Below are 22,193 nucleotides of genomic sequence, written 5' to 3' on the forward strand. Positions count from 1 at the left end.
AAATGAAAATTGTTACAAAATCAAGATATCTAATTGAAATAATGTCGTTGGCATGACATGACATTTTAAATTCTTTCTAGTTTGGGTTGGGATGGGTGTAGAATAATTCCCTTTTGTGCGATTTTTTGAACAAAATTTTTTTTGTTGCACTTCAAGCCCGGGTACACCTCCTTTTCCAGATTTAGTTGTATTTCTAATAAAAGAAGCAAAATTTTCGAAATATGGTAAGGAACCCAACTTATCTATAATTAACCTCATATATTCGGTGTTCAGTTGTAACGGACAGTTTGTGCACAGAGACTCACTGTATTCCTGTACAGTTTTCATTATATCTGAGAAACTTCTTACTAAATTAAAAATATTGACATTTTTTTTCTGTCAAAATTTGAATAATATTCATTTTTGTAAGCTACATTCTTTTCTAGCGTGAATGTATTTCTTGTCATCTTGGACAAGCCGGCGTCCAAATTGGTAATGCTTGTTGGGAGTTGTACTGTTTAGAACATGGAATTCAACCAGATGGTCAAATGCCATGTGACAAAACGGTTGGGGGAGGAGACGACAGCTTCAATACTTTCTTTAGTGAAACCGGTGCTGGAAAGCACGTCCCTCGAGCAGTTTTTGTTGATTTAGAACCAACTGTGGTAGATGAAGTACGATCAGGAACCTATCGACAGCTTTTCCATCCAGAACAGTTAATAACTGGCAAAGAAGATGCAGCCAATAACTATGCTCGTGGGCATTATACGGTTGGTAAAGAAATGGTTGATTTAGTGCTAGATCGTATTCGTAAGCTATCCGATCAGTGTTCAGGATTACAAGGCTTTTTGATTTTTCACTCATTCGGAGGAGGAACTGGATCAGGATTTACTTCTCTTTTAATGGAGCGACTATCTGTAGATTATGGAAAAAAATCAAAATTGGAATTTGCTATTTATCCAGCTCCTCAGATTGCAACAGCAGTTGTGGAACCGTACAACTCAGTTTTAACCACACACACTACTTTAGAACACTCAGATGCTGCTTTTATGGTGGACAACGAAGCAATTTACGATATTTGTCGACGGAACTTGGATATAGAACGACCAACTTACACTAACCTAAATCGTTTAATCGGTCAAATTGTTTCTTCAATTACAGCTTCTTTAAGATTTGATGGCGCCCTTAACGTGGACTTAACTGAATTTCAAACTAACTTGGTACCATATCCTCGTATCCATTTCCCTTTAGTTACATACGCTCCCGTTATTTCGTCTGAAAAAGCTTATCACGAACAACTATCTGTTAATCAGATTACTAATGCTTGCTTCGAACCAGCTAATCAAATGGTAAAATGCGATCCACGACGTGGAAAATATATGGCATGTTGCATGCTGTACCGTGGAGACGTGGTTCCTAAAGATGTTAATGCTGCTATTGGTTGCATTAAAACCAAAAGAGCAATTCAATTTGTTGATTGGTGTCCTACTGGATTTAAAGTTGGTATAAATTACCAACCACCAACGGTTGTTCCAGGTGGTGATTTAGCTAAAGTTCAACGTGCGGTGTGCATGTTGTCTAATACCACAGCTATCGCTGAAGCTTGGGCCCGTTTAGATCGTAAATTTGACTTGATGTATGCTAAACGAGCTTTTGTTCATTGGTATGTAGGGGAAGGTATGGAAGAAGGTGAATTTGCAGAAGCTCGTGAAGATATGGCAGCTTTGGAAAAAGATTTTGAAGAAGTTGGTATGGATTCCGTTGAATGTGATGGAGAAGGAGGTGAATGTTATTAGATGGATATTATTTTAAATTGATATCGCTTTGTGTTTTATGTTTTGTTCATGGGTGGATGTAAAACTTTTGTTTGTGACAATAAATATTTTTGATATACTTTCACTTTTACTCTCTCGTGTTTATTCTACATTTAGAGTTATAAATTAACAACTACCAATAAGAAGGTATTAAATCGGTATTTAATAGGAGATTAGTCAGCTAAATGATCGTACCGTCATTAACGATCTGTTTTCATTTCATTTCTGTTAGTACATATGGCATTGAATTACGATGATGATGCGGATAAATGTATGTACGATCTCCAAGAAATGAGCATAAGACTTTCACTAAAATATAGGCAAAAGTTAAAGCTTATACTAAATAGAACTATCATATCCCAATCATCTGGTGTTCCGTAAGAGTCGTTTGCTCTGTTTTTTAACGCCGCAATTTAATGCCTACTTTCACCGAGAAAATTGCAGTAAAAATAGAAGTAAAGAAACTTATTAAAGAGAAAATGTTTTGAACGCTCCAATCATTTTCATCCTTGAGTCGGTAACTTGAGGAAGTTGTTAAGTACACTAAATAATTCCATAGAGTCTGTACACACGTGTTGAAATTAAAGCGCTATACGGAGACGTTACGCTCGACTGGAAGTCTTCGCGCAATGATCTCTAATGATATAAAATGGGATTGTGTTTTTTAATCGGGTGAACTATCTAACTGTTAATGGTATTTGAACAAGTTCGTATAAGGATAATGATCTCTACATGTGGTATATTAAACTTAGAAAAAAAAAATACTTACCACAACAAGGTTTTCCAAAATCAAGTCTGACCAACTGTACCATGTAAGGTTCCAATAAGTTCACGTACCACCAAGGAGTTCGTTCAGATTTTGTTAACGTACATGTTTCCGCATTGAAGAAAGCACTTGTGCTTCCATCAATAGCTTTCTGTGGGATTCCTCCGTTCTCTGTGCTAATTTGCATTGGCGCCTTTCCAGCAGCGACATTCAACACTGAAACAATAAAAGAATTTCTATGTGAGCACGACATAAAACCGTTAGTTGTTAAACTAAAAAGAACTAAAAAAAAGGGGGAAACTTGCGGAGAAATTTTAGGAAGCATTCTTAATGGGGTTTTTGTGTAAAAGAAACGTTGCGGATGTAGGTCTTTATGTCAGGATGAGTTAGCAAAAAATATTTTATTGAAAATTGAAGCATAGTTGCAACAAAAACTATCTGATATAAATAATACAATAATAAACAGAATAAACTTCATTAATCAGTTATTAAAAATACGTTCGTAGTAGTTGATGAAGATAGGAATCTTACCGGAAAGCACAATGGGTGTGAGGATTCTAGGCAATTAAACAGCTAAATAAAGACACAGGTAAAAGAAAACAATTCCCATTATGTTACTATATTGCACTTGAAAATGTTACAAGTAGGTTTTACATCGTTGACCTATTAATTCAGATCAAAGGTATACCCTTGATTCCTTCTAATTCCTTAAGTATATCTGTACCAAACCGTAAAAGAACTATTAAACTGTTAAAATCATTTTTTAGTTTGGTTACAAAACTACAAAGTAAGCACAATTTTACGACCTAGTTGTTCAAAATTTTTGGAAAAGTGTCAGTTGTAATGTTCTTCTAATCGCTGTAATTACATCGTCTGGCGGATACCAGTGTTAAAGTATGACAGATTCACGCTTGACCTACATCCTTCATATTTGGATTCTGAGTCATGTCGATGATCAGTGTCAAGGATTTTAAAATGGGATAATCAGGATTAAAGAGGAGATATATAAATTACTTTCTGAGTCTGAGTAGAAAACGTCGTGGTAATACATTTGTAGTACTTAATGAGAAAGTAATAGATGTATTATTTTTTTAAATATGATAGTGCAACTAATTTTATCAGGAATCCTACGAGTATACACTGCTTCACGAATAAGGTAGAAACTTTTGCGTCTGATATATCAATATATTATGGGTTTTCCAAATAAATCTGTTTCACAATCTTCCTATCAGCGATAGTATAAATTCTGTTCAAGTTGAATTAAGCTTAAATTGAGATTCAAAGTTTTTCATCTGGTTGGTAGCATCTGTGAACTTGAATCTCAACTCGTTTTCCTGTCTACATAAGATATTTAGGAATACCGCTTTATTTATAGAATCGTTTGGACTTAGAGATAGAACCATTTTATTTCTCCAGTATCGTGAACTAAGTATCTACAATCTACGGATTCTTTCAGCGATAACAACATTTGCAAATATAGACAATCTCGCAATATGCTTATATGTCAAAAATGATCGAGAAAACCAGATAAAACAATGTTTCAATATTTAAGGCATCTATAGAACTAAATGTCATTCCACTACTTTTTAAAACACTAATACGCTGTAACTTATTATTTTCCTTACACCACCAAAAATCGTGGAGGCGAATTAATGAGAAGGGATGCAAAACATAAATCAATGTGTTTTCGTTAAGTTGATTTGTCGCTATCAAGCTTCATCTCCAACATATCTAAATTTGTTAAATCGTGGGCACTTATCAAGTCCAAAAATTTCACCATACTTATTATAGGAGAGTACCAATTTCGTTTCTGAAACTGTAACCTATCCAACTAATTGTACATTTTCTTACTAAATTGTATATCATAAGCTAGATTTGCGGTAGATGTTGGTGGTAGCCATGACTATGGTACTCATTTCCTGTATTGAAATTAAAAACCTTTCAATTATTAGTAGGAAACGTTCAAGGATCTTAACTATCATATCTAGGAGAAATTGATTTGCGATAACACAACGATTCGAAAGTGTAAAAAGAGATATCCTTCGAACCGTACCTGCGCGCCACTTTCGAACGGCTGGCTATTGAGGATCACTACAAACCTTCACCTGTGAGAGAATGCTCAGATCTCATATGATAAATCAAATGATCCGCTTATCAAAATGGCGTTGCTTAACCGACTGCTGATGAACCGTGTTCTACTGGTATCTGAGTAAATTGTACATAACCACTCCTGAACTTTATATCATCTGATATTATGCTGAGTAAACTGTAGTACATGCTACTTATTTTATTGTTAATACCGTAAAATGGAGTGAAATTGTGCCTCCTATGGTGAGAATGTGCCACACGGTTTTTTAATGTTCCGAAGTAACATTACTTTCGTAGTAAATCGAAACATAGATCTGACAGCCGATACATTTGACAATATCATGTCCGAGGCGCCACATTCAAAGATATGTAAAAAAACCATGTGGCACATTCTCACTATAGAAAGCACAATTTCACCCCATTTTACGATACGCAAACTTTTATAATGGTAATTATGTTGTCTAATTATGAACACTTAATTGATGTCATAAGGAATTTTGTATTAACCTTTTGAAATTATTATTACTAACTACAATGAACAGAGGATTGTGGCGGTCAAATGAATATGATATAAAACTTGTTCAAAAAGTTTGAGCAAATATCTTTGCGAAACATCTATAAAATGTCTTTCAACCCCATCTAGAATTACCCCAGCACAAGAAATTAATTGAAACTACACTGAAGGTTTCTTATGAAACTGCTCCCTAATAAAGAAATTTAAATTGTCTGAGCCAAGGACAGTAGAATCTAACAGGACTGCTACATCCATATTTTGTAGCCCACTACGGGTTGGTTGCCCGCGGGGTTATAGATGACAGAGGTTATATGATAGACATTAATACGTCTAAAAACATAAAACTTCAAAAATAATATGAATACTGTGATGAATACGTCCACGATATAACCTCTAAAAATACAGTGTGTTAATTACTTATCGTACCTGACCTCATCATTGCAAGTATGCAACCAATATCACAGTATTGGTATGCAATACGCGATCGAGCTGGGCGTGGAAAATGGTGTGACGTAATTTGCGGGCAGGTTGTCATAACCAGAGCCCGGACAGTTTAGGAAAGTGATCCTAAAACGCCTCCCACTCCAGTCTCAATATTCTGGTCATAACAATGGATGTACCAGTCCTGTTAGATTCTATTATCCTTGGTCTGAGCTTAAAACAATCATTGCCTCCTTAAAACCTAAGTAATTGCCTGGTTATGAACTCATAACCGGATCGGTTCTTAAATATATTCCCGAGCAAGGACTAAACAACTACAAATCTCCAAAGCAATATTAAGAATTGAAATTTTGTGAATACATTGGAAGTTATCCCAAATAACCATGGTGTTAAAACCAAACCAAAATATCGGAGACGTGACATCTTACCACTAGTCCACTAAATCTACTATTATTGCTTTCAAAACTATTTGTAAACCTCTTATTGAAGAGACTTCAAAACATAATAATAGATAAAAGATTACTAATTCTCCCTAGTTATCAAATTTGGATTTAGAAAACAGCATGGTATGATAGAACAAGTGCATAGAGTAGTCAGATCAGCTAGAGATACTTTGAAAGCCAAAAAAAGTATTATACAGCTGCTTTCTTAGACGCATCACAGGCTTTTGACATTTTACACTGTATGTACACTATTGGAATCATATCTCACGGAGAGATATTTTTATGTAAAATATAATGACGCATATTCGACTCTGCTACTGCTACACGCTGGAGGGTCTCAAGATAGTATTTTGGAATCGTCCTTATACCTTTTATATAAAACCAATTTGCCGACGACAAAAAAACGCCATAATTGCTGCTTATGCAGACGACATAGTAGCTATAGCTACTCATGCATCTCTTGAAGTGGGGTCTCAATACCTGCAATGTTATTTACTATTGATGGAAGAGTGGTTAGAACAGACTTGGAAAAAACATACAGTGAAATTCCCCTAACTCGAACTTCTATATCTCGAATTATCCTCTAAGTCGAATAATTTTCGTAAACTCAAGAGTTTGACTAGGCTTAAAATGTGTTTCGCTAACTCGAATTTTCCATAACTCGAAGTTTTCTTCCGCTCCCTTAGTGATTCGAGTTAGTTTCACTGTATATGGACCAAACGGCTTCAACTGCCAAAGAACCAAGTGGTTTCTGAATAGTAACTCACAACTCAGTCTAGAGAATAAGTAAATTATTAAGTTTGGGAATACGGAATTCAGTTATGGGGCACCACCAGCGAATCAAACATCTTATAGCTGCGAAGTTCCAAGTGCCTGCTTAGGCTTGAAGTCCACCCAAACGGACTTGCAAAAAGCTTTTTGTGTTCATTGTCTTGAAAACTCAAAGAGATATATCGCTTGGATGGGTCTTTCTCTTTTAATCTTTTTAACTCTCCCGAAAAATCAAAAATCTATTTAAAAAATACAACATTGAAACATCCTTTACAAGCAAAAACACTATAAAACTGTTCAACGCTAAAAGAATACAAACATACTACAAAAGAACGGGGTCTACAAATTGAAATGTTCCACTTGCAACGAATATTACATAGGCGAAACAGGAAGAGCCTTAGAAAAAAGAGTCAAAGAACATCTCACTAAAGACAATTCTAACTTCGGACGACACCTAAAAAAAAATAATCACGAGTTGAGAGAAGACGATTGCATAAGGCTGTTGCACTGTCAGAGAAAAGGGTTTCAATTAGAATTTTTGAAACAGTACGAAATTGAACCTGAATATTGGGTTAATTCAGGTTCGCAACAGAGAGGGGGGATAACAACTCAACCCATGTTTAACGAAATTTCTGAAAACACGTTTTACTCGAATAAAGAACCTTAAGAACGGAATTTTGTGATTTTTGCCGTTTTTTGGTGAACATTTGTTAAAAGATAGAAAAATCGAAGTATTTGTTTATTGTATACCTGTTTCATGTAATATTTTTACTCGAAATCTCAAAGAAGTTCTTGAGAAACAAAGAACCCATGTTCTTTTAATATCACACTTTCATTTTATATTTTATTTTGTTAATAATTGTAGGTATGTGGTTTAATTGTAGACGCTCCTGAATGATGACTGTGGCTGAAACCGGTAGAGCATAAATAAAATAGAATTAAAACATCAGAAGTACAAAAAAAAAAAGTTATTGGTCTTAATTATAAAGCTGATGAATATGGACAAAAAAAACCCTAAATCTAAACAAATAAGACAGGTTGCTATAAAAATTACAAAACTCATGAAAAACAGTAAACAGACAGATTACGAAAGTTCTCCCCCATGGTATATAATATGTTCTTACGTACTTTGGTTTTGAAGGAAATATTATATTTCTGTGGAAATATCCAAAGAATAAAGACTATCAGATGTCTCTCGACTATTATTTTACAGCTATTTGTTTATCTAGCCAGTTTTATGTATTGTACAGAATTTTAGAAATCTAAATGATGTATGGCGTGAATCAATAAATCGTAATGTATTATAATAATAATTATAGAATAATAAGGTTACTGTCCTACTTCTTAACAAGATCAACAGCTCCTCCTATCTTATGTATAATTGCAATTTAATGCTATTAATCACGTAATTAACTACTGGTCCTTGCCTATTTACTAATAGTCCGTATCTACTCTAGCGACTACAGTTACACACATGTCTTTGCATCATTAAATAGTCAGAGAAACGAGTCCTTGACACTTCTTGCCGGTTGGTTTGGTAGATTTACAAACGGAATTGCTTCTTAGTTAAATGACGTCGACAACGGTCGTGACCGGCTCTCCGGTAGGTCAAGAAGTAGGTCGGTCGGTCTCCGGTGCTGTGGTGTCCCAACTTAGAAGGATGCCCACGCACACGTACTTACCAGACGCACATTCTTCACACCGAAGAAGCACGCCGAGCACGAGAGTTGAACGACTCCACCTCACGCTAACAATAATTGCTCAGTCAAGGATGAATGAATATTGTCGTATGAATGTCTCGGTCAATTTTGTTTATATTTACGTATTTATGTTATATTTTTAGAAGTAGGGGGCTTACTTCTGGTTAAATTAATTTCATTATTAAATCCTGTAATAGTGTTTATATATCAAATAAAAACAAGAAAATGACATTAACATACCTAATGCGATATGTCATAATTTACCCATCGCCAAGGTTAGCTTTTACTTCTTAGGTCCACTTTTACCACCTCCTGATAAATTTATCCGATAGATAAATCCAGTTCTTAGCCAATGAGAGCGCTTAAAACCACCGTAACCATGGCAACTATCCTCTAGATAGTTTATCAGGAGGATGGTAAAAGTGGGCCTTAGTCTATCATAACGTGAAATAAATAAAAAAAGTAATGTTGTTTCTTTACGATTTAATTATATTGCACATCCCTGAAGTTGTGTTTAAGTTATCGTTTAGGTGCTTCATATACTGATTGATATGAACTGTATATTGACTTAAGTAGATAGTAAAATTCTTATATACATTTTGTGAAAGTGTTACTAAAGTCCATAACAAATCGTAAATAACAAAATTAAAACTAAAAGCCTTAATAAAAGAGTTATCGTCAAATGTGACCAATTAATTATAATCGAATTAATCCATTTCATTACGTTGACCATTTCGATTCTCAGAATAACTTGAAACTGAATGCGACGGCGATCGTGAAGTTCCGTTCTCTTAGTTAATCTTCTTGCATCATAATTGCCGAGTGCGGAATAATTTATTTGCAGTTGACGCATGCCTTGTCTCGTTAATGTACCGTAATATGAACCGAAATGGCCGAAAATGAAAAAACTAAAGTCTTAAATAAAACCAAAGAAACTTCTGTATGGTTATTTCACGGTTACCGTTCACGAGATTTACATCCCATGTTTTTAGTAGTTTTACGTTAATAATAATTAATGTTCTAAACGCAACAGGGAGTTATTTGATACAGTTAGTTTATAAAGGAAACAGTTTTCGATTAAATAATAATTTTGCTTGTAGGCATTTTATAACATCAATTCGAATACAACGTGAAAGGTTGCTAAAGCGAAAATCAAGTTATTTAGTTGAAGTAGGCATGGGTTGGAAAATACATTTTCTGTTCATTAAGCTGATTAAGACAAGGAGAGCTTTGACGTGGTATTTATGCGCCTAAACATAAGCTATCTGTTGCCAGAGTTTATGGATACAAACCTTTCGTCAATTAGCATACGCTTAATAACTATTAATCGCAAAGAAATAAAGATCATTTTGGCATTCGTTTACCTCCCAATTGAGGATTAGCTTCCTGTCGTTAGAATGGTGCTACTCGTTGCAGCTATATAAAATCGTTTCATCTGATACAATTCAAACGACCTCTTAGCCTCCTTAGCGGCTTGGAATACTGCGAAGGATAACCTAATTGCATGGTCATCGTAGATTTTATACATAGTAGTAATTTAGACATACTTAATTAAGGCATAGAACCGATCTTTGTAATTGTAAAATGTTAATCTCATAAACAATCCACAACTAAGGTGTTTCCGACATCCTGTCAATGGCAGACTAAGATAAATAATTTCCATCTTGAGAACATTTATCCATATAAATCCAATTCAATGTTATTTGGGTTATTGATTAAATTTAGTTCACGATAACTAGTTAATAGCTGTGAAGTAGAGTAATTATGCTAAACATTTGGTGGTCCACACTGCTTTTGATGTAAGTTAATACCTATAAAGATTGGGACTGGAATCTCTATAAGAATAAGTGGTGGGAATTGAAAAACATTTGTCAAAATAAGCGGGAAGGGTGGAATGATTTCAGACACTCTTCAGCTTGTAACGATTATTTATTTCGAAGATTTGAGGGTACTCTAAGACAAAAAACTGTTATCACAGGCTATCTGGACGGGGAAGTAATATATTCTTGGGAGTTTTACACTTCCAAGAAATGTAACCTATAATTGAATGTAACGGAATGTTCATCTAGAAAATAAAGTAAGTAAAACTTATGTCGTTTTCAGGCAGTGTTAGAGGGTTATCACAAGAACTTGGGATTTGTTCTTCAATGTAAATCTCTGGATCTATACAATCGTAATTCTATCAAAGTTAACATAAGCTAAGATGGTTTGATAAACCACAACGTCAAACTCTTTCGCCCCGTAAACCTACAAACTCAAGAAGTAGCATTGGTAAGCATGTTAAAACTTCATACTATTATTATTAGAGCTCGGATTTTTATGCAGTCAAATTATAAGAAATATGCGCATAAATATGCAAGCTTTTTATCCGAAATATACAAAAATATGTGGAAATACGTAAAAATATACCTTTCTTATAGTTGTAATCGATCTATTTCTATCACATTTTTGTATGTTTTGCAATTTTCACATGTTGTTCTATTTGGGACTTCTCTCACACGTTATGTTAAAAAAGAATAATTAAAAAAGTTAGCCATAGACACTCAACAGATTAAAAATTTAAAGCTGAGACTATAAAACAGATTCGTACCTATTTTTCATTGTCGATCCATAAACATATCCTAAGAAAATGGGACATCAAATTTAATATAGTTTTAATTTAACAGTTTTCCGTTTTTTTTAACTCGTGTTAAAACTAGTGTAAAAGTCTATAAGAAATACAATTTCGTTGTCATCAAACCATTGGTAACTCCGCTGAAAACTCTAATTTTTAACTTAAATCTTTGGCTAAAACGTTACGACATAATTCAAAAAAAAATACTTACAACTTTGGCACAAGCTTTACAAAATAATTCCTCATTATTTAAATTTAGTTCGGGATAACTTTTTATCCACTGGGACACAAGACAGGATTTCAGTTTAGGCAATGTTGTTACAGATTGGTAGATTATTGTTCCCTCACACTGAACACAGCCACAGTAACTATGGTTGGGGATTTTTTTAAACTTAAACTCAACAGCGCTAGGGATTCCCCGCATGTTTCTGTGAAATTTTGTCAAAAAATATCCTGTATTGTGCTTGAAACTAAAAGGTATGTTCGCATATTTAAAAATCTCGCAGTCATTACATTTGTTTTATTAAGAACCAAGAAACAAATCTAGTAAAATGACAAAATATGCGAAAATATGCTGTAAAAAGCCAATTTATGCAACAACCAAAAATATTGTAAAAATATGCAAAATATGCAATTTTTTTATTGTACCATCTCCATTATTTTTCTGTAATTCGCCAAGAAACCAATTTTGAAAGAAATATTCCAGATAATAAACAAGATGCATTTTGCATAAAATCCGAGCCCTAATTATTATTATTATTATTAATTTCAGTGCGACATTCTGGATAGGAGCGTTGGCTGATTCACAATTACTCGTGTGTAAAAGGGACTACATCTATATTAGACTTACAGCAGCAAATGTACATGAAAAAATGTACTGGCGCTGGATTTATGTGCCAGTACCTTCAGATTCGAATTTTTGCACTCTTATGGACAGACTCTACACCAAAACAAAACAACACTTGAAGAGGTCACGAAATAATATAAATAAATATAAAATATAAAATCGCGTCGTAATCTAACGGGCTAAGGTGCATTCTGGATGTTGAGGTAACAATGACGTTAATATATATTTACCAAACAAGTCGTCATGTGTATATGATCTGATAAACACTCCCTTTTTAACTACTATATACAGCCACGTGTTACCTTGCCAAGGAATTGTTTAAATATCAATTGTTAGAAGTAGTATCAATACTATCGATTGTAGTATTTGGTAAAAGTGTCCTTCACGTAGTATAGATGTCCTTACGGGAACCAAGCAAGGTAAACAAGTGCCTTCATAGCTACCCGTATTTGATTACTCTCTTTGTCAAGTCTACGAGCAAGAAGATAACACGGTAAAACATATTTTGTGTGACTATTCGTCTCTGAACTACCTCAGAATAAGAATCCTCAGCAAGCATTATGAAATCCCTGGTCAGGTTGATGTGTTTAAAGTGAGAGTGGGGTGGATGCATAAGGGGCAGTGACAAAGTCACTTCTTATATTAATGGAGTCATTAATAACCCCAATTAAGTCATTTTGATATTGTACTTGCAATACTGGTGTAAACGGTTCTTTTCCGAAAGGGGGTTAATTGATTCGTATGTGATGCCAAAGTGCTTCTCAGAATCCATAATTTTTCTATTTCTCCGTCTACTCAGCACTTTACCTAATTCGATCTAAATGTTGAGAGTTCTGCGTTCATACGATTCTTAAAGCTTCTCTATAATCGTTCGGTAATCATGATCGGAAAAAGAGTCGTTCGGCTAATCATTATTTATCTACAGTGGCTTGATGGTGAATGTGATCACTGTGTTATTACCAATTCACATAACAGTGGTGGAGACCATCTGAAGAATACAACATTGAAAACGCATCTGATTCACAATCTAAAAGCATTCCTGCTGATAGTGTTGATCAACAGTACAATTTTATCTGTAAGTTTTTACTTTTCATTTTCTAATTTTATATATTAGCCTCCAATTAGCTAATTGAGGTCAGGTCTTTTCTGGCAGCACTAGACGCAGCTAGAATAGATTCGCGATCATCAAAAATATCTATGAACACGCGACCTTTCACAAATGTATTCAAACAATAGGATTGGGAAAATATGGGTCGGAATGTGGATGATGTACGCTTGAATCACTTAAGGTTCACAGACGATGTGCTACTGGTCAGTTCAGATATAGAGGAACGTGAAAAACAGAAATAAATGAAGTCATTTGGAAGAGGCCTATGTCTAACAGAGGATGAATATAGGCTGAGGAAGAATAAGAAGAGATGTTATACATATTTACATGGTACTGCACAGTATGGACACAACAAAAGGTGATGTATATAGTAAGAAGATCACAAAACAAGCTAAGCAAAACATGGACTTAATTTGCAATACTTACCACCTATCATTTAGATATGATATTGTCAACCACGTTCTACTATATGGACGCTGTATTTTTAACAAGACTGTGGCTAGAAACAGGTTCACAAGAACTTACCGATCTTTATGTTTTGATAATGTAAAATCACGAAAATATAATCAAGATTTAGACAAATTACCACCGATTGGAGATTTCTTTAAGATATGACTCCCACATTACAAGATCACCGATATCGGTCGAAAATATAACGTCTGATCCTAGAAAGTATTGGATAAAGATTTGGATAACTGGTGACAATATGTATAACTTCGGGTGCATATAATTGCCAAATATACAGGGTATTAATGAACGATGTGCAGATATTTCAGGGGGCGGTAGTACTCGACAAAGTAGGAAAAATGCTATTAAACATATGGTCAAAAATTCGTCTCCACAAGTTTAGTAGTTTAAATTTTTTTTTAATGTACTTTTTTCTCCGGTGTTTTTTTGAATAATTATTTCAAATTTGCTATACACCTAATGTTAATCCCTATAACAACTTTGAATCCCTACTGGTGTCCTGTTTTTTCGGGTTCCTGATTCTTATATCATTCGTAAGTTTTTGTTTGAACACCCTGTATAAATTTTGATATCGTATTTAAACTCCCTATGCTTTTCTTCAACTTTTTCTTCTGATGCGTTATTTTCGTATCTGCCACCAATTTTAAGATACCTTAGGAAAATTGCCATAAATGTACAAGTAAACCACCCTGTAATGACGTATTTTTGACTAGATGATTATTAACATTTTCTCCTATTTTATCGAGTACTATCGCCCCCTGAAATGTGCACGTGGTTCATTAACACCCTGTACATCGGGAAAATAGAAGATCATCGTGAACTCGACCGGCAAGCTTGTTATCTTGAATATAAATAGTATATCTTGAATAAATGATTGCAAAAATCAGGGACAAATTTGGCAATCCTTGACTTGGCTAGAAGATTGGAAACTGCATCGAGAATTGGTCATATCGCGGGAGAGGAATGTGTATTCAAGAAAATTTATTTACCAATATAAAGTCATGTTAGCCTCCTACTGTCTTAAAAAAGGGAAGATCTTTACCTTGCAGGTGATAGCAGGATATGTACAATAAGGATACTTGAAGAGTTCTGAAGATAAAAACAAGAAGCTACAAATAATTAACACTACATTAGGTGACGGCCTCAGGCGACACAATCACACAGTATATGTTCGGCCGTTTCTGACTTGTCGTTGCAAAATCGACAAATTTGATCCTCAGCTTGTCCAATGTGGAAGAGGTGGTATTTTAGGCGCGTATGGCCGGTCAATAAACCTGAGAGTGTCCTTAGATCCCCCTTGTTGAGGCATAAAACCTCTTTGATTTAGTTTTGCGACGGAGGTATCATTATTTTCGATTGTTTGTGACCAGGAAGTACTTTCCAGCGTAAGGCTACATTTGATGCTCCCCAACTGTTGATTATTTGCTTTAGGTGGCTTTTTTTGTAATTCACAACCGGGTTAGGGTCCAATGAAGGGCGTTTTTGTTGCCTCTATGGCCAGCCTTCTCGTTGCCCGCAATGTTTTTGTGACCTGGAACCCATCATAGAGTAACATCATTGCCCCTAGCGAGTTCTCTCAGGTTGCTGATAGACTTTCTCATCAGTGCGAAGTCACACGTGTAGGCCTGAATTGCCTTTAGGGATGCCCGACTATCTGTGAAAATGTTTATGGATGCACCATTCTGTTCCTTTTGTAGGTTCAAAGCGGTGCAGAAGTTTATAGCAAGAACTTTTGCTTGAAAATGGTTGTGTCTGAGCTGAGGAGCAATTTAATGTGGCTATTTAATGGCCACTGATGCCCATACCTACTACGGATCTAGTTGTCTTTGAAGCATCGGTGTAACAGGCTAGGGCTCCTCTTTTTAGTTGAGGCCCACCCTTCGTCCAATCATCCCTGCTTCTAAATATCCATGCACCTTTCTGCTCCTTTTGTAGGTTGAAAGCGGTGCAGAAGTTTATAGCAAGAACTTCTGCTTGAAAAATGGTTGTGTCTGAGCTGAGGGGCAATTTAATGTGGCTATTTAATGGCCACTGATGCCCATACCTACTCCCGATCTAGTTGTCTTTGAAGCATCGGTGTAACAGGCTCCTCTTTTTAGTTGAGGCTCACTCTTCGTCCAATCATCCCTTCTTCTAAATATGACCTTATACGGCTGGTCGAAATAGTTTGTTTAGCTTACTTATTAATCAATATAATTTATCTTCAAAACACTACTTATAGTGGATAAAATGGTTACATTAACAACTCCCAATTAGCCTTTTCAGAATTTAATCCCATAATCACATTTTTTTCACTTTCATTTCTTACTAATTACTTCCCGTAAAGATGTTTCGTGTCGCCTTAAACACGTTGCTTGATCTTCCACCTTAGCACCGTTTCCACCACACCCACTCTGATTGCTTACACGTACCTTGGGCTCAATAAATCGCCGGCGATCGTGAATATTCAGTCCGTAATCTATGAAACCGGTTAAAAAGTAGTAACTGGCAATAAATTTACGTAGAATAGATACCGGAGACCGGTAATTAAACGCCACGAAACTACTCTTGGGCGCGTGTTAATCCGAGTGCTATGGCGCAGATGACCGCACGATGATGACGGCAATGTCCATTCACTTTCTTATTATAACATCCCACGTAGGAATGATTTTCTTATTCAAAACTGCCGAATGATTAATCTTCAAAATACCGTTATTATTACTATAATAGATAGGTTTATGGGTAATTGTGATGAGTAATGTTTATAGAAGTTTGAATTAATTTATATCATATGTGAATTTTAAAGATATATAAAGACCTATAGGTTGTTAGAATTTGCTACAGAAAATTCAAATATGAGTCAGATGTGGAATAAAAAAAGATATCATCTAGATCAGGGATGGCGAACCTTTACGTATCAACGTGCCATTTTTTCTAAAAAATGTTTAATGTGGTCATAGACGTGCCATAAAAAATTTTGACTTTGTGATTATTGGGAATATAATAGTAATAAATACTATCAACTCAAAACTCTTTATTTACTTCGAAAAATTTAAATTAAAGTAAAATTAGTGTGACTTCTGTTGTTGCAGATTAGATGACTTGTAAGTTTCTTGTGATAATATCGTTCCTGAAAATTTGCAGTTTAGTCTCAAAAGCGAGAATGAGATCTACCATGACGATAATTGTTGTATTTATGCCTTGAAGCTTCATGTTTAACTCATTTAAATGTTGGCATATGTCTGTAAAAAATATCAATTTTGAAAGTCACATAACATCCAACAACTGTGGGTATTCTTCAACTTTTCCCACTTTTTTTGGAGTGAGAACACGATTCTCAAAAATTTTAAGATGTACAATGTTCATCAAACATATGAGCGTTAAACAAAAATAAATTTAATTTGTAAAGAATCTCTAAATTTCTTACTCGAAATAAACAATATAAAAGCAATTAAAAGACTAAAATAGCATATCATTGGAGAAATTTAAGGTGTTATTAGGGTTGGAACCTTGTAAGTTGCGTGAATTATTATGGTTAAACCTATCTAAGGCAAACAAATAAGCATAAATGTTGCTAAGGTTCTGAGTATCTGTGTTAAAATTTAAAGCATTCTGTGTATAATTGATGTGTACCATCTCCAACAGCCTATTATGATAATTTCTTTCTGAATCCAATATTTTTACATCCTTAAAATCAAACTCATGTCTGCACTCCAAAACGTGTTGGGATAAAGCATTACTGGACTTTTTTAGTCTACAGTCACTTGCATGTTTTGAGATTCTACATTTCAGCTACTGACTGGTCTGACCAACGTACTTTCCATCACAACCCTTGCATGAAACACAGCAAATCAAGTTGGATCTAAAATTATCATCAGTCTTATCCTTAAGTTTAGTAAAATGGTTTCCTAATTTGTTATTATAACAATCAATGATCTTTATGTTATCAATACATTTCAACGTTTTCTTTAACTGGTTGCTTAACCTGCCTATGTATGGAAGCTTTCTGTACGTGAAGCGTTCTGTATTAATTAAATCTGGATTAGTTAAACTGATCTGGTTGATATTATTATGTGAATACGTAGAAAACAAAAGTCTGTTAACCAATTTAAGAGGATAACCATTATTCACAAAATTTGTTCTAAGGAAGTTAAGATTTTCTTGTAAAAACTGATCATCACAAATATTCGAAACTCTATGCTTCATGCTGAGAATGGTGGAAATTTTATGTTTTAAACTGTGACTAGAAAAATAATTCAAATAGCGTCCCAAGTATGTTGGCTTGACGTACCAGTTAAATTGAATGACGTTATTTTCATTTCTTATCATTTTTGTAAATAGGAAAGAAATGTAGAGTTGTCTTTTTCGATCTCAATTGTGAACTGAATGCTCGGATGAAAACCGTTAAACAAATTCAACGTTGAATCTATATCATCTTTATGTATTCCAATGATCAAATCATCAACATACTTCTTGATAAAACTGATGCGAAAACCCGAGTTGTTATTAACCAAAATCTCATCCAACGCGAAATCCATCATCATCAGAGCTAGAACCGGAATATTCACTATTATGTTATGCATAAACAAACTATGCGTCATTAGCAATAAAAACTTGTGATGTAGATTGTAGGGATCACTAGCGTTCGCTCGTCATATAATACCTACTAACCCGTGCGACGATAGCAACAAACCTCCCAGCAACAAACTTTTACCCGTAATTTCCTATCTACTTTCTTAGCTGATATCTTCCTTATTATTAGAGATAGCGAAAAACTAAATGCACCACATGAAAGCTTGAATCTTTCTCTATCTAAAACCGGTCTGCTTTCGTCTGCCGATCAGTTGATATTAAGATCAATAAAAAATGAAGAACACCGCGCTGTACTTAAAATAGCTCAAAATTACCAAACTTCAAGGCCTTGTGCAATTGTTATGAAACCGAATTTTAAAAAACTGTTATCACAGTCAGAAAGAGCGCTCCTTCAGCTATCTTAATCCGGGTTTTCGTTTCAATATCTATCGGTGTCATGCTTAAATCACCCTTAAGTCCATCCCTACACGCAGAAACGCTTAAATACTCTTCCTCTAAAAACTTTCTTATTTGATAGGGAGAAAACTATAGAAACATATCAATCTTATCGAAAATTTCCTGCTCTTTCTAGTGGTGTATAACACGCGGCGATCACGCGCTTGCACACATACATTTTTGGTCAAAAACTGCTAAATTTATACGTTTTAGTCATTTTTAAACCTTGTTCGGGTCGATAACTTTCTTATATGACCAGGAGAAAACTCTAGAACCATATCTATCTTATCGAAAATTTCCTGCTCTTTCTAGTGGTGTATAACACGACGATCACGCGCTTGCACAAGTACGTTTTTGGCCAAAAACTACTAACATTGTGGATTTTTCTGTTTCTAGTTAACTCCCATTTGTGACAGAGTCTGTCACGACGACCTTAGTCAAAATAATTTTTTGGTGTATATTTCAAATTTGTTCCCCCATTTTTAACCCTTTAACGGTTAGTGGCTTTTATAGAGACCACTTGTCAATAAGGTCAAATAGTTGCATTACCATAACTAAATCGTTTCTAAAAACGAAAAAATAATTTACCCGTTAAACGGTTTAAAGAGTTATGACGCAATCGATGTTTTTTTCAAATGGCAATCCCCCATTTTTATTACGGAATACGAAAGAAGACTTTTTTCTGAATCTAGTACATTCAATATTAATGTTGGTTGCATAAGAAAATTTTCGAGAAAAATTACTTTAAAGTTTAATTACTTCAAATTTATACAGGATGTATCTGAATGACTGTAACAAACTTCAAGGGGTGATTCTTCGGTGAATTTTAAGGGTACTTTGATATATATATAGGGCACTTTGATAAGTTTAGTTTAAATTTTTTTTCTCAAAAACCATAGACGCTATGAAAATGAAATTTGGGGAATATTTTTAACTTATAATAGGGCATGTTTTGACCCTATTTGTACTTTCAACCTACCCTTCTGAATTACTAAACTACTACTGTACTAGATTCAAAAAAAAATCTTCTTTCATATACCGTAATAAAAATGGGATTGCCATTTGAAAAAAATATGAATGACGTCATAACTCGTTTAAAAATAGCGGAAAAAATTTAAAGTCTACTACTATGTCTACTAGTAACTCTACTAGTATGGAATGTAATCACAAGGTGAGGGAAAAAAGTGGAGTTGCCATTTAAAAAAATATACTTTTCGATATACGGAAATTTGACGCACATTTCTGACCATCTTGTATAATATAGAATTAAATAAAACAAAATATGTTAACTTTGCACTTGCATAAATATTTTAACCGGGACCGGTTTCGAAGTTTACAAAACATAAACTTGTTCAAAAAGAAACAAACAAAATACTCACTGTCAATAAGCGAAGCTAACTGATGTAATCATTTTAAAAAACATTTTGAAATGTTGAAAAATTTTTTGAAAAAGTGAACAAATTTAAATTTTATACAATAACCAGAAAAATCGTTAAATTCGCAAAAAATCAAAATGGAGGAGACATGAGACGTGACGTGATGCGTAAAAAATTATAATGTAATCTAAAAAACAATGAAACAAATTAATTAAAGCCAAAATATCATGAAACAACTTACAAAATAAGAACTTTAGTTGAGTATAAATAAAATTCTTCGTGAAAATTAAACAAATGAAATATTACGACACAGGTATGACCATCTTGGCGGAGCGAGAAGAAGAGACTGGCGACCAGAAATATAAGAACGTAATAAAACCGGAAACAACAAAAAATTTTTTAAAAAATATTAAAATTAAATCTTTAAATTGAAATTAATTAAATATGAAAAAATAGGTTTACGAAAGAGTTGAAGTTGTTCATTCAGGAGTTGAAAATTATTATTATTTTTATGTTTAGTAATTTCTAAGATTTCAAGAAAATCTAGTTTAGTGCCTTTATTACATGAATGTAAAAGTTCAACTCCTTCATAATCTATATTATGACCAGTTTCTATGTGGTGTTTGAAGACATTAGAATTTGTTTTGACTTTATGTTCCCGGATTCTAGTCTCCAGCCTCCTCCCCGTTTGTCCGATATATATACTTTTACAATTAAAGCATCTGACCAAGTATACACCGCTCTCATCAAATATATTGAAAACTTTTTTAGTGTGATTAGTTAATAAATTTAGAATAGTATTACGATTTGAAAAAGCTATTTTAATATTGTAATTAGAAAATATCTTGTGAAATTTGGCTGTTAAAGCATTAAATTGTAGAGGTTTATAAATGAATGAATCAGTATTATGTTTTGTAAATAAAGGATCTCTTTGTATACGTATCCTATTAATCAAATGATTGATCTTACCAATGTCAAGGGCTAAGTTAAAAATGAAATCAAATTCTTTAATTCTGTTATTTTCAGAGAGAGGGTAATCGAAAATTCTATTGATAAGAAAACGAAAGTTAGCAAACTTATGCTGATTAGGATGTGATGAAGTGTATGGAATGGTGGCAGAAATAGTGGAAGGTTTTCTGTAGATATCATATTCAATGTACCCATTATCATTTTTAATTAAGGTAAGATCTAAAAAGTTGATAGTATTGTTTTTTTTCAATCTCTATAGTAAATTTAAGGTTATTATGTAAATTATTATGTAATATCACCATTCCACACGCAAAAAACATCATCAACATATCTATTCCAAGTAATAATATGTCTATAAAAAGGATTAATTTGGTTAATGATATGGTTATTTCAATATTATCTAGAAAAATTTCGGCCAAGAAGCCCGACAATGGCTAAAATTCATTATTAAAGCAGCAGTAACTTTGTGAAACAATGTGTTTTATGATAGTATTAAAATCTGTAATATTAACTTTGTTATCAAAGTATATAAGTATAAGTATATAAGTATCAAAGTATATATCCTGTACAACTTTAAAAAAAAATTTTCAAAAATTATGTAAGCTATCGATTATTAATAATTGTTGTTAAATTAAAGTGTATAATTGTTATTAAAAAACACCATTAGAAAGAGCAGAAAACTTTCAATAAGATAGATATGGTTCTAGAGTTTTGTCCTGGTCATATAAGAAAGTTATCAACCCGAACAAGGTTTAAAAATCGCTAAAACGTATAAATTTAGCAGTTTTTGGCCAAAAATGTACGTGTGCAAGCACGTGATCGCCGCGTATTATACACCACTAGAAAGAGCAGAAAATTTTCGATAAGATAGATAATATATGTTTCTATAGTTTTCTCCCTATCAAATAAGAAAGTTGTTTAGAGGAAGATTATTTAAGCGTTTCTGCGTGTAGGGATGGACATTAAGGGTGATTTAAGCATGATGCCGATAGATATTGACCGACGAAAACCCGGATTAAGATAGCTGAAGGAGCGCCCTTTCTGACTGTGATAACAGTCAGATAGAAAATACGGAAATTACGGGTAAAAGTTTATTGCTGGGAGGTTTGTTGCTATCGTCGCACGGGTTACCTACTTCACACTTTTTTCGTAGTGCATCATAATGAATTTTGTGATCAGTGACAGTTCGCCATCCCTGATCTAGATTATTGTAGATCTTTGTAAAACTAAGTGTAGTAATATTTCGTGAAAAATCTTATGAAGATTTCTCTTAAAATTTATCTAATAT

General features: G+C 33.9%; 2 protein-coding genes across 2 annotated transcripts in view; one reads left to right on the forward strand and one right to left on the reverse strand.

Annotated features, from left to right (window-relative positions):
* LOC111429562 (uncharacterized) overlaps positions 1-22,193 on the reverse strand; it is a 122,263-nt gene that overhangs the window by 47,144 nt on the left and 52,926 nt on the right. Inside the window, exon 3 of the mRNA XM_071198691.1 lies at positions 2,563-2,775. Within this exon, the coding sequence (XP_071054792.1) occupies positions 2,563-2,775 (213 nt within the window). The remainder of the gene's footprint in view (positions 1-2,562; positions 2,776-22,193) is intronic.
* LOC111429555 (tubulin alpha-1 chain-like) lies at positions 53-1,872 on the forward strand. Its single transcript, XM_023065497.2, has 2 exons — positions 53-224; positions 426-1,872. Exons 1-2 carry the CDS (start codon positions 222-224, stop codon positions 1,773-1,775), a joined length of 1,353 nt encoding a protein of 450 aa, XP_022921265.2. The 5' UTR covers positions 53-221; the 3' UTR covers positions 1,776-1,872.

This window comes from Onthophagus taurus, chromosome 1, assembly GCF_036711975.1.
Source record: "Onthophagus taurus isolate NC chromosome 1, IU_Otau_3.0, whole genome shotgun sequence".
NCBI classification, from domain to species: Eukaryota; Metazoa; Arthropoda; class Insecta; order Coleoptera; family Scarabaeidae; genus Onthophagus; species Onthophagus taurus.